The following is a 15,467-nucleotide window of genomic DNA, read 5'->3' on the forward strand; positions in this document are numbered from 1 at the left end:
TGCTCCACTCTCCGGGCACCATGATGTGTCCATCAACCTGGAAGTTCTCTGAACCCCATCATGTAGGGGTTTTTACGGTGCTATCCTTGTGTAGGCATGATTGATTAAATCACTGACCATTGATGAATAACTCACTGACCGTTGGTGATTAACTCAGCCTCCAGCCCTGCCCCCATCTCTGGAGGTCAGAAGTGGGAAAAGTTCCAACCCTCTAATTATGCTTTGGTCTTTCTGGATACCAGTGCCCCTGTTAAAGTTATCTAGGGCCCCCCAACCACCAGTCATCTCATTAGCATACAAAAGACACTTTAATCACTTCAGAGATTCTAAGGGTTTTAAAAGCTTTGTGCCAGGATCTTGGGGCAAAGACTAAATATTTATTTTCACTATACCACAAAACATGAGTAATTTTTGTATTGAAATAGCATCAGAAATGTACTAGAGTAAACAACATTAGTAGTGGTAATCAAAAAGAATATTCAGACCTTGCAACTCTTGTGAGTTTCTGATTAATGGAATTAAAAGAGCTTCCAAATACCATTAAATGTTAGATTTTTCAGTATAAATTGTCTGGCCTGTGCTACCACTTGCTTTGTTACAATATCATTACTGACATCATGTTTTAGAAAACATCATCTAGGGAAAGGCAGCATTAATTTATTCACAAGTGAAATAAATCAGAGTTCAGTACTTTTTCTACAAAGAGCAAGATGGTAAATATTTTAGGCTTTGTGACCATGTGGTCTCTGTCACAACTACTCATCTTTGACATTATAGCACCAAAGCAGTCAAACAACAGGTAAACAAATGTGTTTGTCTTTGTTCCGATTAAACCTTATTTACTGAAACAACTTGTGGGCCCCATTTGGCCCATGGCCATAGACTGCCTACTCTTGGACTAAAAATTGATCAAAAAAAGTCATTCACTATAATAAATAATTATAATGGATAGTTTAAAAGAATAATTTGTTTATATAACCTTGGATTTTTTGTCTGGTGATTCTTGTATGTAACCAAAAAACTAAATGCTTTTGTTTAGAACTGAGCTCACACAAAATTATTAAAGGCACGAAAAGATAATTACTTGTGAAATTGTAGAATTCATAAAAGGTATTGCAGTAGCCTCCTGAAAACAGAAATTTCTCTTTGCATATACATTTACATGAATTATACTTTATAGTCCAAAATATCAGAAGTTAAAAAAGAAAGAATTAACAACACCAAAAAGAAGTTATATTTCCTTCTTCTCCCAACAGAAATGCCCTTTCAGGTTTCATTTGAATACACATGCCTTTAGGAAATACTTTCATTACAGAGGAAGAATTTTGTGTGTGATAGTTCCTAACAGTTTAATAATTGTGGGTAAGGTTAGCTTAATTTGTGTACTTATTAAAGATTTTTGAGCACTTTTAATATGTATAGGAAAAGGTTCAAAATCATAGGAGATATATATATATGTAGATCAATGGCAATGTTTTTCCCTAAAAACCCAACTATATTTTTAAGGATATTCATCACATTTTTTATCTCTTCTATAAAAATGTTTTTATATTATACTTTAAAAAATCACTTTACAATTTTAAACAATACTATTTATTGCAATATTTTATTTTTTCAGAGTAGATGTACATTTCCCTATTCCTCCCTCTGTGTACAACTTTAAAACCCTAAATATTATCTATAAAACAAAGAAGAAAATTCTGAAAGATGAAGAGAAGAAGGCAGAGCAGCTAGGAACTTCGTGGGCTGAAGAACAACATGACATGACAGTGAGCTCCCTGGGTTTTCTTTTTGCCTCATTTCCCCCAGGTTTGTAGATAAAGAAGCTGGCAACCCCTAAGCACCAATAGGAGCAGACAGTAAAAACCCCAACAAAGGCCTGATCTCTGCAGCCAAGGTCCCCAGAAAGAGACAGCCTAGCAAAACAGAAAACTTTGAGAAAGTAACAATTTAACTAATTTGAATATAACCAAACACCATAAGAAAAAAAAAATACAGCTTCATCCCAATGCCTATCAGCACAGGTCAAGTGCAGAGCCTAGACAGAACAGAAAAGCTGCAAAATATATGGAACAAAACTGATAGAACTGAAAGAAGAAACAAACAAATCCAAAATTATAGTTGGAACCTTCAGCATCCCTCACCAACAATTAGTAAAACTAGATAGAAAATCAACAGGATATAGCAGAACTGAACAATATCATCAACCAACAGAATCTACTCAACATTTATAAAACACCCTATCCAACAACAAGAAAATATACAGAACCCAAAAATACTCCCAGACAGCATGGCCAACTGATTTTTGACAAAGGTGCAAAAACAGTTCAATGAAAGAAGGATAGTGTCTTCAATAAATGTGCCAGAGCAGTTGGCTATCAATGGGCAAAATAAATGAAACTCGATCTAAACCTGACACCATATACAAAATTAAGTCAAAATGGATGATAGATTTAAATGTCAAACATAAAACTATAAATCTTTTAGAAGGAAACATAAGAGAAAACCTTCAGAAACTAGGGGTTGGTGAAGAGTTCTCAGACATGACAACAAAAGCACAATTCATACAAGAAAAAATTGATAAGTTGGACTTCATTAAAATGAAAAACTTTTACTCTTGCAAAAGACTGTTAAGAGGATGAAAAGACAAGCTACAGGCTGGGAGAAAATATTTACAAACTACTTATATGATAAGGGAGTCATATCTAGAATTTACAAAGAACTCTCAAAAGTTCAACAGTAAAAACACAAATAATTCAATTAGAACATGAGTAAAAGATATGAGACATTTCACTGAAGAAGACATATAAACGGCAAATCAGTTCATGAAAAATGTTCACTAGCTTAAGGTAAATGTAAATTAATATTACAAAGTGAAATCACTGTGCACCCATTAAAACAGCTAAAATAAACAATAATGACAATATCAAATGCTGACAAGGATGTATAGACACTGGATCTCTCCTATACTGCTGGTGGGAATGTAAAATAGTACAGTCACTCTGGAAAATAGTTTGGCAATTTCTTTTAAAATAGAACATATGCTTATATATCCTAGCAATCCTACTCCTGGGCATTTATTCCAGAGAAATGAATACTTATGTCCACATAAAAACCAGTACATGATTGTTCATCGCAGCTTTATAAATGGAAAAGCCAAAACTGGAAGTAAAAGAATGTCCTATAAGAAGTAATGGTTAAACAAAGAAAAAAAGATTTATCAAAGGTGATAACTTGAAATTAAAAAAACTGAAAGTAATCTGGAAACTTCTTTATTTATTGTAATTTTCAGGTCTGGTGTTATATCTATACCATGGAATACTACACAGTAATAAAAAGGAATGTATTGCTATACAGAAAAGCCAGTATGGCTTCCAAGGACATAATGCTGAGTGAAAAAAGAGCATTTCAGAAAGTCATGTACTATGTGATTCCATTTGTATAACATTCTTGAAATGACAAAGTTATAGAAATGGAGAACAGATGAATGGTGTCAGGGGTTATTGATGGTGGTAGAGGTTGGATATGACTGTAAAGGAGGAGCCCAGGGAAATATTTTGGGGTGATGGTATGGTACCTTGCTTGCTGAACTGGTTGCATGGATCTATGTACGTGTTAAAATGACATAGAACTGTACACACACTTTATACCAATGCCAATTTCCTGGTTTTAATGTTGTACTTTAGTTACCTAAGATGTAACCATTGGGGGAAACTGGGTGAAGGATACACAGGACCTCTCTGAATCTATAATTATTTCAAAATAGAAGTTTAGAGAAGAGAAAATATGCAAACCTTGTAATACATTCTTTCAAAAAGTACATTCCCTAAATAAATCTTTTCAAGGATTTTATGATGCCAAATTTCTCAACTTAATAGCTTCTCTCTTTCCAACAGTTGACTAAACCAAATTATTTATATACTGGAAGATGACTACTTATTTTTTAAATTAATAACAGGCTAAATAATGTTATAAATTTTATACTTGCCATGTCTTAAATAACTAATTTACAATTGCTAATGGGTATCAAAGGATCAAGGACATGAAAATCATGATTTAATCAAAAACCTCATTTAACACATTAGTTGCAACCTCATTATTGACCTCAAGGGCAGGCACTTTTGCTGAAGCTGCCAACAGGAAAACAAAATGTGACTGATTTTTTACTTTTCTCTATTTAAGAAGAAATTAATGAATATAAATATGTCCCAAATTGATAACACATACTTTGGAAACTCTACACCTGAATAATTAGACCATCGATTATTTCTGGAACATAAATTAAGTCCTCCAATTTAGTCTTATTTAGATCTGAAAATTACAATAAAGAAAGAAGTTTCCAGATTACTTTCAGTTCTTTTTAATTTCAAGTTACCACCTTTGATAAATCTTTTTTCTTGAAAAGACATATTTATTGAACTGCTAGACTCTGCCATTCTTTAATTGCTAATAGCAGCCCATCCAAATATGTCTCACGTTCTACTTTCATAATTTACTAACAAAGTTAAAATGCATGTGGGAATATTTTAAAGGAGTCTATTGGAATGCATAATGCAAAAACAGAATGTATTCTGTTTTTTTAAGTGAGTAGGGAAAAGTCAGAGAGAGAAGATTTCTTCTGAATTGTATAAATATACGTTCACAGTCCCTTATCTGCAATTCTGAAGTCCTCAAAAACTCTGAAAAGTAAAGGTTTTATACAACTCATTTGGTGGCAGGACTGAACCTGAATGAACCTGGGGCTTTTTTTATAGCTTCTATGTAATACACGAGTGTTAATATTCCTACCTTTACTGCAGAAATGTACATGTGTTATGCTCAGGATGTTGGCCCTGGGAATATCATATAATATACAGTATATGCATGTTCCCTTTTCAAAATCTGAACATTCCTGACTTACAAGACACATCTAGTCCCAAGGCCTTGGGATGAGAGATTATGAACCTGTCCTAGAAAAGTACACGATAGATGTTCATATAGCACTTGAGAACAGGAACTTATTTATGTGGCAAATGAATCTAGGAGACGCAGTTATTTCATAACATTAAATTTGGGAGGAGAGTCAGATAAGCACCAAGCTGACCTTTATTTCATTAAGAAGCAAACTGGGGCATTGAGCAACTTGCCCGAGGTTACCCAGCTACAGTTGGAACCATGGCAGTCTGACTTTAGAAGTCATGCTTTTAAACCACAAAGATTTTGTTACTGAAAACTTAACCTGAAAGCCTCCTCTGTCACAGCAAAATGAGACTGAGTCTCTGAGCTGAAAGCAGGAGGATTTTGTGAAAGTCCATACCCTTATGGATAAAACCCCAGGCTCCAGGAAACTGGCAGCCCAGTTCATATTCCCCAAGTATGAAACTGGAGGATCCTTTTAAGGAGTAAAAATGAACAGCTACAAAGAAAAACAAAACTATGCGAACTGGCCTCAGTTGATCCTCTACTGCAGGGTTCACCTGTCCAATGCTAGCTTTGCACACTGAACTCCCAACCAGCTATTACTAAATAGCAGCTTATTACATAGGAATAGATTCAGGGATCACCAGACATTTAAGGAAAATGTCAAACATGAAACAGATTAAAGTAAACAATCAATAAGAAGGAGCCTAGACAGGACAGAGGAAACAAAAAACAGATAGTTTCAAAGAATATGTCATGAGTACTGTTAGAGATTAATAGAAGAAATTACATCCATAAAAGCAGAAAAAGGACACTATAAAACAGGTGTTGCAATAAAGGATAAGATAGAGCACGTGGAAGTTAAAAATATGATAGCTGAAATTTAAAAGTTCAATAAAAGTTTGGAAGATAAAGTCAATGAAGTTCCCTGGAAAGTAGTTCAAGAAAACAGAGACAGGAAAAATTAGAGAAGTTATCCAGGAGGCTCAGAGGTTTATTTCAGAATAGGCTTTCAGAAAGAGAAACAGAGAAAATGTTGCAAAGGAAATTATTAACTTATGGAATGGTTTCAAGAACTGAAAAACATTAGTCTTTTTTTTTAATATAAATTTATTTATTTATTTTTGGCTGTGTTGGGTCTTCGTTTCTGTGCGAGGGCTTTCTCTATTTGTGGCAAGCAGGGGCCACTCTTCATCATGGTGCGCGGGCCTCTTACTGTCACGGCCTCTCTGGTTGCAGAGCACAGGCTCCGGACGTGCAGGCTCAGTAGTTGTGGCTGACAGGCCCAGTTGCTCTGCAGCATGTGGGATCTTCCCAGACCAGGGCTCGAACCCGTATCCCCTGCATTGGCAGGCAGATTCTCAACCACTGCACCACCAGGGAAGCCCAACATGAGTCTTTTTTAACACTATCCTTAAGAACATATTTAAAGGGGCACTTGTCATGTAGTCATGGAACTATAGTTGAAAGGCTGAGGAATCTTTATGAGCCTTTTCAATAAATGTACTTTCGCTTTTCCTTTTTAGGGGCACAGCAATTGCTGGCATAGTATTTGGAATCGTATTCATCATGGGGGTCATTGCTGGAATTGCCATATGTATCTGCATGTGCATGAAAAACAACCGTGGGACACGGGTGGGTGTCATCAGGACCACCCACATCAATGCCATCTCCTCCTACCCTGGTAAGCAAAACTGCTTACTCTTTCTGAAGGAAGAGTCAGATTTGTTAGTTATGCTGTCCTCCTGGGGTAGAAGACTCTCACTGGAATAATCTCCAAGTATGTAGGATATTTCTAAATTAATGTAGATTGAAGCTCTAACTTTCAATGGAGATTACTTAGGTCCACATAATAAAATCTACCTCCTATTTGAATACATTCATATTTTCAGTGGTTGTCTTATTGACTACAGTTGCCAATCAGCCATAGTGAAGAGGAATAGACAATTCACACCCACTGTGTCTATTTCCTAGTGAGTTCTGACAAATAATTATAGAGAAAGAATAAGTTACATGGCTGAATTAACTGGCATCTGATTCAATAGGTATGTATGTCTTCAGAAAAAGTATTGCAGAAAGTTTTTATGTGTCCCCCTTATGCAAAGAAAACAGTCTTAACATAATAGTAAAATTATCAGCAAAAAGGTAATTTATTAATAATTTGACAAGTATTTCTTGAGAATTTACACATATAAATATATTGAACACATAAACAAAGTGCTGCATTTTGCCTTGATTTCAATAGCATTTTTAAGTCAACCTGTATATATATAATTTGATATATATAAAGGAGTCAAGTTCTAAATTTAACAAATCCTTAGGAAGATAATTTTCTATCCATACTCATGTCCTCTCTCTCAGCCCCTATAGGAAAGGAATAAGGTAGCTTCTACATCCAGTCTGCCCTGAGTATCAATTCCCTAGTAATGTCTCTCCTCTCTTAACTTTTTCCCTACCATCTTCAGCTTGAGGGAGCAAATTTCAGATGAGTGTGAGCATGGTCATTTTCCCCGTCCTCTTTTGTCCATTCTCCCTCTTCTCCAATATCTCCATGTTAGACTGCTTCCAGGCTCACTCTTGTGTCTTCTTCCATCCTGTATCAACGCTCACTTCTTTGGTTCTATCATTTGGGCTCATGGTATTAAGTACCCTTTACATGCTAAATGCCTTCCAACGTTATATATCTCCTTTCCAAACCTCTTTCCTGAATTTCAGACTCATTTGATCCCACTGCCGGTTGAACATCTACACTCGGATGTCTAACTGATATATCGCAAATTTCACATGTCTAAAGCTGTACTTCCGAACATCCCCCCAAAGCCTCCTCCACTCACCATTCACCATCTCAGTTGATGGCATCTCCAGCCTCCCAGCAGCTCAGGCCAAAGACCTTGGCGTCATCCTGGACTCCTCTCTTTCCCTGACATCTACATGCAATCTAACAGGAACACTTCTCAGCTCTATCTTCAAAATATAAGAGTATCTGACTACTTCCCACTGTTCCTTCTCTGGTGGGAGCCACCATCAGCTCTCCTACTCATTCCTGTGAAAACATCCTAACTGCTCTGCCAGCATCCACTCGTGCCTCCCAGGGGTCTATTCCAAACACAGTAGCAAACTGAACACATTTAAGATGATTAAATGTCAAATCATATCACTTCTCTACTCAAAATTTTCCAGTGGCTCCCCATTTCCCCCAGGGGAAGACTTAAAGCCAGTGGTTTCTCATTTTATCCAAAGTAAAAGACAAATTCTATACCAAGGCTTGCAAGGCAATGCATGAATTGGTCCCTCTTTTTCATTTCTCTGACCTCACTTCCTTCTACTCACCCTCTTGCCACCTGGCTCCACTCATACTTTTTCCTTGTTGTGCTGTGAAGATACAGGGCACACTCCCATCTAGGTTTGCCTAGAACACTGACTCCCTCACTTAATTCAAGTCTTTGTCAAAGGTCACTTTCTGAATGAGGCCTTCCCTGATCACCCTACTTAAGATTGTAATGTGTCCCTCCCCCATAGCATCCCAATCCTCCTTACTCTACTTTTTGTCCAGAGTGCTTCTTTTAATCTTCTAAGATACCACATTGTTCACCTAGTGGTTAAGTTTATTATTTATTGTCTATCCCCACTTTCTGAAACATTAGCTCCATGAGGCAGGGATTGTTGTCAATTTTATTCACCACTCAATCCTAAGCATACAAGACTGGAACTGGCATGTAACGGGCACTCAGCAGACATGGCTGAACGAATGAATATCATGACAAAATCTGATTTAATTATATCAATGCCTAGAAATTTTACCTTCAATTCCACCCTGGAATGTATAGCTTTTACTCACTACAAAAGCAATTCACTATTTTGAATCTTTCCAACTTACCAAGAATATCGTTAGGGTTAGTATAACAATGTTAAAAATATGGTATAAGGAAAAATTAGGGGGAGTTACTTTTTATTATTCTGATCTCCCTATTTTCACCTGGCCAATCCATAACCCAAGAGAAGAAGAGGAGAGTCTGACAGAGACATTAATTGGAGAGAAGATGAGGAGAAGCAATCTGTACATAATGCTCTAGATTCACTTTTCTTGATCAAAAAGTGTAGTTAAAATTAATTTTTTTAAATATTTTTATAAAACTAGACTAGAAAATGCAAAATATTTTAATGTGTTTTCTGGAGTCTGAGGTTTCTATTTCATGCATGTAAACAGGTTTTCAAAAACTTTATTCTAGTAGCATTATTATTATTATTATTATTATTATTATTATTATTTTGTGGTACGCGGGCCTCTCACTGTTGCGGCCTCTCCTGTTGCGGAGCACAGGCTCCGCGGCCATGGCTCACGGGCCCAGCCGCTCCACGGCATGTGGGATCTTCCCGGCCCGGGGCACGAACCCGTGTCCCCTGCATCGGCAGGCGGACTCTCAAACACTGAGCCACCAGGGGAGCCCTAGTAGCATTATTTATACTGGCAGATCACAGCACCATGTTGCATTTTCAGTAAATGCATTGTTCTGGGAACTGAATAATGCAAAAACATCATAAACCTTATGATGGAAACATTTTCACTGCAAAAGACTAGGTCGTCGAAAACATGATTTGATTGATTATTTCTCATTTCCTTCTCAAAGTCCCTAATTAAGCTTTTACTTAAAGGATCAGGAAATAACACAGAGTAGTACTGACTGCTTTTCAAAATCTTTCATCTATGGAAATAAAAAATAATTTTACCCACATTAATTAATTAACCCTGTGCTAATTGAATAATCACTCAAGTTATTGAATAGTCCTACAGCCTGAAGGCCACATAAATGGGTAGAAAATAATTTAGTCAAGGTTATCTCATCCCTTGGTGAAAGCACTCAGTGGGGAACCCTACAGCAAACGTGACTCTGCACTGGGAGTAGATTACCAAGAACAGGTAATATGCCACACCCAACCTAGTGTTGGACAGTGACCATCTGAAATAGTTTTTTACTCCTGCCATGTTGGGTGGCATGAACTGTGTCCTATTTAATGACAACTATTTTTAAAACCATCAGTGTGAAAACAAGAATTATTTGTCAAGTCTTACATTTCCCCTACTTTCCAGAACTTCAGTATAAACAAAAGAAAGTGACTGTATTAACTCTTTTTTAAAAGTGGGTTTGGATGACACACATCTGAAGGAAAATAACACAGAAAGAACAGAAGAAAAGTCCTGGCAAAGATATAAAAATCAAATGCCATGAAGTACATTACTGAGTCCCTAATGGTAGGTAGGTAGGTAGGTAGATGATAGATTGATTGATTGATAGATGATAGATAGACAATATAGATAGGCAAATAGACAGATAGATGATGATGATGATGAATTTAGGTAGATAGACAGATAGGTAGATAAACAATGAAGAAGGATCTGAGTTTCTTGATAACAGAAAAATGCCAAAATATGCAGGTAGAAAGAAGTTGTGGAACTGTAAAAAAAATCATCATTTAAAACCATCATAAGAAAAATTTAGAACAAGATTCATCAATTGATGCTAAATTTGGGGGACACATTGCTGAGGAACAGAATATTTGCATACTCTCAACCTGTCTACCTCCAGATTTCTCATTAGTTACAAGGAGAATAATAGTAACTACATAGTGGAGAAACCAGACAACATCTTGACGAAGAAGTAAAAATTAATATCAACAAAGAGGGACAGATGTACATCTTGCACCTTTGGGTGTTATTCTGAAGATCATACAATTTCACGTGTGTAATGTTCTGGCTGGAAGCTCATAGCCTGAATCTTAACATGAGAAATTATCTGACAAACCCAAGCTGAGGAACATTCTATAAAATAGCTGGCTTGTATTCTTTAAAATCTCTTGGAAATATTTCATTAAGAAACCAAGGGGCTTCCCTGCTGGCACAGTAGTTAAGAATCCCCCTGCCAATGCAGGGGACACGGGTTCAAGCCCTGGGCCAGGAAGACCCCACATGCACAGAGAAATTAAGCCCTTGCACCACAAATACTGAGCCTGTGCTCTACAGCCCACGAGCCAGAACTACTGAGCACCTAGAGCCTGTGCTCTGCAACAAGAGAAGCCACTGCAATGAGAAGCCTGCACACCACAACGAAGAGTAGCCCCCGCTCACCACAACTAGAGAAAGCCCGCGTGCAGCAATGAAGACCCAACACAGCCAAAAGTAAATAAATAAATAAATAAATTTATTAATTATTTTAAAAAAAGGAATCCAATCTCCATTTGCATAATTGAATTCACAATTGAGGGCAACCACATTGAACATGAAAAGACTCATGCACTCAAAAGATTTGGTGATATGAGGATGGTCTCTTCTGATTGTATCTATTTTTTAGTGAAATAAGAAGCCAGTCTTAGGCTGCAAGTGGCTTGAGGAGGTGTTTGTAGCTAAGGAGAAAGAAAAAAGCATGAAACAGTAATCTCAGAGAATGGAGGGGTGGTGAAATGCCTAATGCGCAATTTCCAAGCAATGCCAAGGGCCTCCACACTTAAGAATATGGTCATGCATTTGAAGTGAAATGAGTCAGCATGACTGTGCATTTTTCTCTAAGCATATTAAGCTCCTAGATACAGATCTGGGGTAGCCAAAATGCTGGACTGGAGCTTTGTGAAGCAATGGGGAGAGAAAGAGATGAGAAAGTTGATGATAGATGCACAGGAATAATTTTTGTGATGGACCATAAATCTAAGCTGAATGAAGAAAGACATGAAGACAGGAAAGAGGTGACATCAGTTTAAATTAATTTTTTTAATGCCATCAGTAAATCAGAAATCCAGGTGAGGTCCAAGATGTATTGGGATGTATATTCTAGAAAGATAAGTGGGTGGTCATATTTACAAAATGGTACCATAATTGGTTACAGTAAGGGTGAGAAAAAGATTTTTGAAGGCAAAAGGCTCAAAGGACTGAGAGGCAGGGTTACATGTGTTAAAAACGGATTAAAGAAGACAATTTAGGTGATGCAAACTTCATGAATCAAAACGTCTTCATGGGGAGAACAGTAAAATGGACAGAAGGCAGGAAGCTTTTATAAGGTGAAGAATAAAGAACGAAGAAGAGAAAAATAGAAACTATCTGATTGGCTGGGGCCACAGGGGCAGCCTTGTTTGGGGTGAGAAGGAACCAGGAAGTTAAGTATAGAGCCCACAGTTGGCTTGGCGTTTGGGGATTAGTTGACTGGATATACTGAGTTTCTCATTAAGCGGAGTTTTCAATGACGCGAAAGTTACCTAAGCTTCAGTTTGCTGATGTGGCATCCCAGGCAGTAGTGGCTCCATCCTGGAGCTAGAAATTTATTTCAGCAAGTGGATGTTGAAATCACCTAGAATGATAACAGAAGTCGTGATGCAGAGAAGAGTAATGGGCTTGATACTAAAACTTCAATAACTGAGGGCTTCCCTGGTGGCGCAGTGATTGAGAGTCCGCCTGCCGATGCAGCGGACACGGGTTCGTGTTCCGGTCCGGGAAGATCCCACATGCTGCGGAGCGGCTGGGCCCGTGAGCCATGGCCGCTGAGCCTGCGCGTCCGGAGCCTGTGCTCCGCAACGTGAGAGGCCACAACAGTGAGAGGCCCGCGTACCGCACTTCAATAAGTGAGATTTTGGGGTAGAGAGAACCACAGCTATGGATAACAAGGAGGAGCAGAAAGTAGCAGAATCTCATGGCATATGCTACAAAAGAGCTCAGGTTTTTGTTTTTGTTTTTTAACTTTTAATTTTATATTGGAATATAGTTGATTAACAATATGTTAGTTTCAGGTGTACAGAAAAGTGATTCAGTTATACATATACATGTATCTATTCTTTTTCAAATTCTTTTCCCATTTAGGTTGTTACAGAATACTGAGCAGAGTTTCCTGTGCTATACAGTAGGTCATTGTTGGTTATCTATTTTAAATATAGCAGTGTGTGCATGTCAATCCCAAACTCCTTGTCTATCCCTTCCCCCCACCCTTCCCCCCGGTAACCATAAGTTTTTTGGATGGACCTAGAGATTGTCATACTGATTGAAGTAAGTCAGAGAAAGAGAAATATCACATGATATCGCTGATATGTGGAATCTAAAAAGAAATGGTACAAATAAACTTATTTGCAAAACAGAAACAGACTTACAGACTTCAAGCTCAGGTTTTTAAAGAGGGAAATTAGTTGTTTAAAAATGGCTGAATCACAGGGAACACCCTGCATACCTCCTGGTCCCATAAAATGTAGGATGTGGGAGAAAAAGGATAGCTCTGATTTAATAGTGCTGCAGAGGAAGCTGTCCTCTCATGGAAAACCAGATTTTAATTAAATTAGAAAGGTGAAGCAAATGCTCCCTTTCACTTCCTGAGATAACTGTCTCATGTATTCTCTCTTCTCAAAGCTCAAAAAAAACCCAACCCTCAGCCTTTCTCTCTCTCAGCCGACGTTACTTCTCTGAGAAAACAGACACAATTGGAGAAGAACTTCCTTATATTCCGAGCTGGGGTAACATGTAAAGGGATGAAAAGAGGGTGAGGGTACAAAGGGCTCTTCTGATGACAGACTTTGTGTTCCACTGAGCACAGTGAAGGCGGTGGGGAAACTTGGGAAAATTAATTAGATTAGATATGTAAAGCCTTCCAGAGCTAAAGATCTACACTGAAGGGTGCTCTAGGAGCTTGTCCTTCTCATGCTAACAGAGGGATGTAAACGTGACAGGACGTGTCCTGATGTTATCTGAGAGGAAGGGGGACGCTAGGTTCTAATGATGTCACCCTTTCCGGAGGTGCATCTCGGGCCATTGTAGAGGAAGAGACGGGCAGGGCTGTACTGTGTGGTGAGGGGCAGGCAGTGGAGGACCTACCAGGAGCTCTGTGGGCCTCTGCTCTGAGTGGGGTTCAGGTGAATTGTGAGTAGTGGGGTTTGGGGGAGGGTGACGAGAAGGTTTGCTCCTAGTAATAATGTTAGAAGTTGTCCTTTTTTTTTTTTTCTGGAGTATAATTGCTTTACAATGCTGTGTTAGTTTCTGCTGCACAGTGAACTGAATCAGCCATACGCATACACACATCCCCTCCCTCTTGGACCTCCCTCCTCCACCCTCCATCCCCCCCATCTAGGTCATCACGGAGCACCGAGCTGAGCTCCCTGTGCTATACAGCAGGTTCCCACTAGCTATCTATTTTACACATGGCAGTGTATTTATGTCAAACCTAATCTCCCAATTCATCCAACCCTCCCCTCTCCCCACTGTGTCCACATGTCCATTCTCTATGTCTACGTCTCTATTCCTGCCCTACAAACACGCTCATCTGTACCATTTTCCTAGATTCCACATATATGCGTTAGTGTACGATATTTGTTTTTCTCTTTCTGACTTAACTTCACTCTGTATGATAGACTCTAGGTTCATCCACATCAGGTTCCTTAAAAAACTAAAAATAGAACTATCATAGGACCCAGCAATCCCACTACTGGGCATATACCCTGACAAAACCATAATTCCAAAATATACATGCACCCCAATGTTCATTGCAGCACTATTTACAATAGCCAGGACATGGAATCAACTTAAATGTCCATTGACAGATGAATGGATATAGAAGACGTGGTACATATATACAATGGAATATTACCCAGCCATAAAAAGAAATGAAATTGGGTCATTCGTAGAAGTTGTCTTTTAAAATAAGTCATGAGTGATAGAAGTGCCAGCTAATGCTAAGATGTGTTAAAAGATAAACTGAGGCATATTAAAATCTTGAAGAGTTTATTTGAGCAAAAATGGGGCAGCACCAAACCCAAAGTGGTTAGGGGGCCCTGCCTTATACAGAGGAAGCATGGAAGCAACAAAAGGAAATTATTTGATTTCCTTTAACTTAAAGCCTAGTTGGCTGTTTGTGATTGGTTGTCCTTAGCATTTTGATTTCATAACTTTGAGGCACTTGCAGCTTAGATTTTGGTTTGCTTACATAGACACCATGGCATTAGAGCCACCTCAGTCTAATAACCTCCTTGTTTAATTAATTTAACAGGTGGTAATCATATTGCAATATATAAATGTATCAAATCAATACATTGTACCCCTTGAACTTACACAATGTTATGTCAGTTGTATCTCAACTGAAAAAATAAATTTAAAAAGTGTTAAAAAATAAGTCATGAATTTCACCTGTTCTATCAGATAGTAAAGTCATTGAAAATCAATAATAATTAAAATCAGGTGTTTCTGGTAAAAAAAAGATATGCCTTGGTAATTGAACAGAACAAGTGATTAAAATTTCACAAACTCTAAAGGAGAGATAACAAAACAATGTGAAAAGTGAGGATTAAGAGGCAACGCTTCAATACTTTGGCTTAATCAAAATTTAAAACTTAGAAAAACTAAACTCTGATGTAAAATAACAGATGTAAGGAAGCACCAAATATATAAATTTACATGGAAAAACTCAAAAATAGATTGGTTATGAACCAGATATCTGAAAGACAAATGTTTAAACTTGGAAACAATACAGAAGAGATAAAAAGGATGAAAAGCCCACATATATTTTCTTAGATACAAGTTTTAAACTTCAGGATGTCAATAAGGTAAAAAT

General features: G+C 37.7%; 1 protein-coding gene across 1 annotated transcript in view; it reads left to right on the forward strand.

Annotated features, from left to right (window-relative positions):
• CYYR1 (cysteine and tyrosine rich 1) overlaps positions 1 to 15,467 on the forward strand; it is a 106,398-nt gene that overhangs the window by 84,537 nt on the left and 6,394 nt on the right. The window contains exon 3 of the mRNA XM_060010441.1: positions 6,426 to 6,583. Coding sequence (XP_059866424.1) covers positions 6,426 to 6,583 — 158 coding nt within the window. The remainder of the gene's footprint in view (positions 1 to 6,425; positions 6,584 to 15,467) is intronic.

The sequence above is a fragment of the Delphinus delphis genome, chromosome 4 (assembly GCF_949987515.2).
Source record: "Delphinus delphis chromosome 4, mDelDel1.2, whole genome shotgun sequence".
NCBI classification, from domain to species: domain Eukaryota; kingdom Metazoa; phylum Chordata; class Mammalia; order Artiodactyla; family Delphinidae; genus Delphinus; species Delphinus delphis.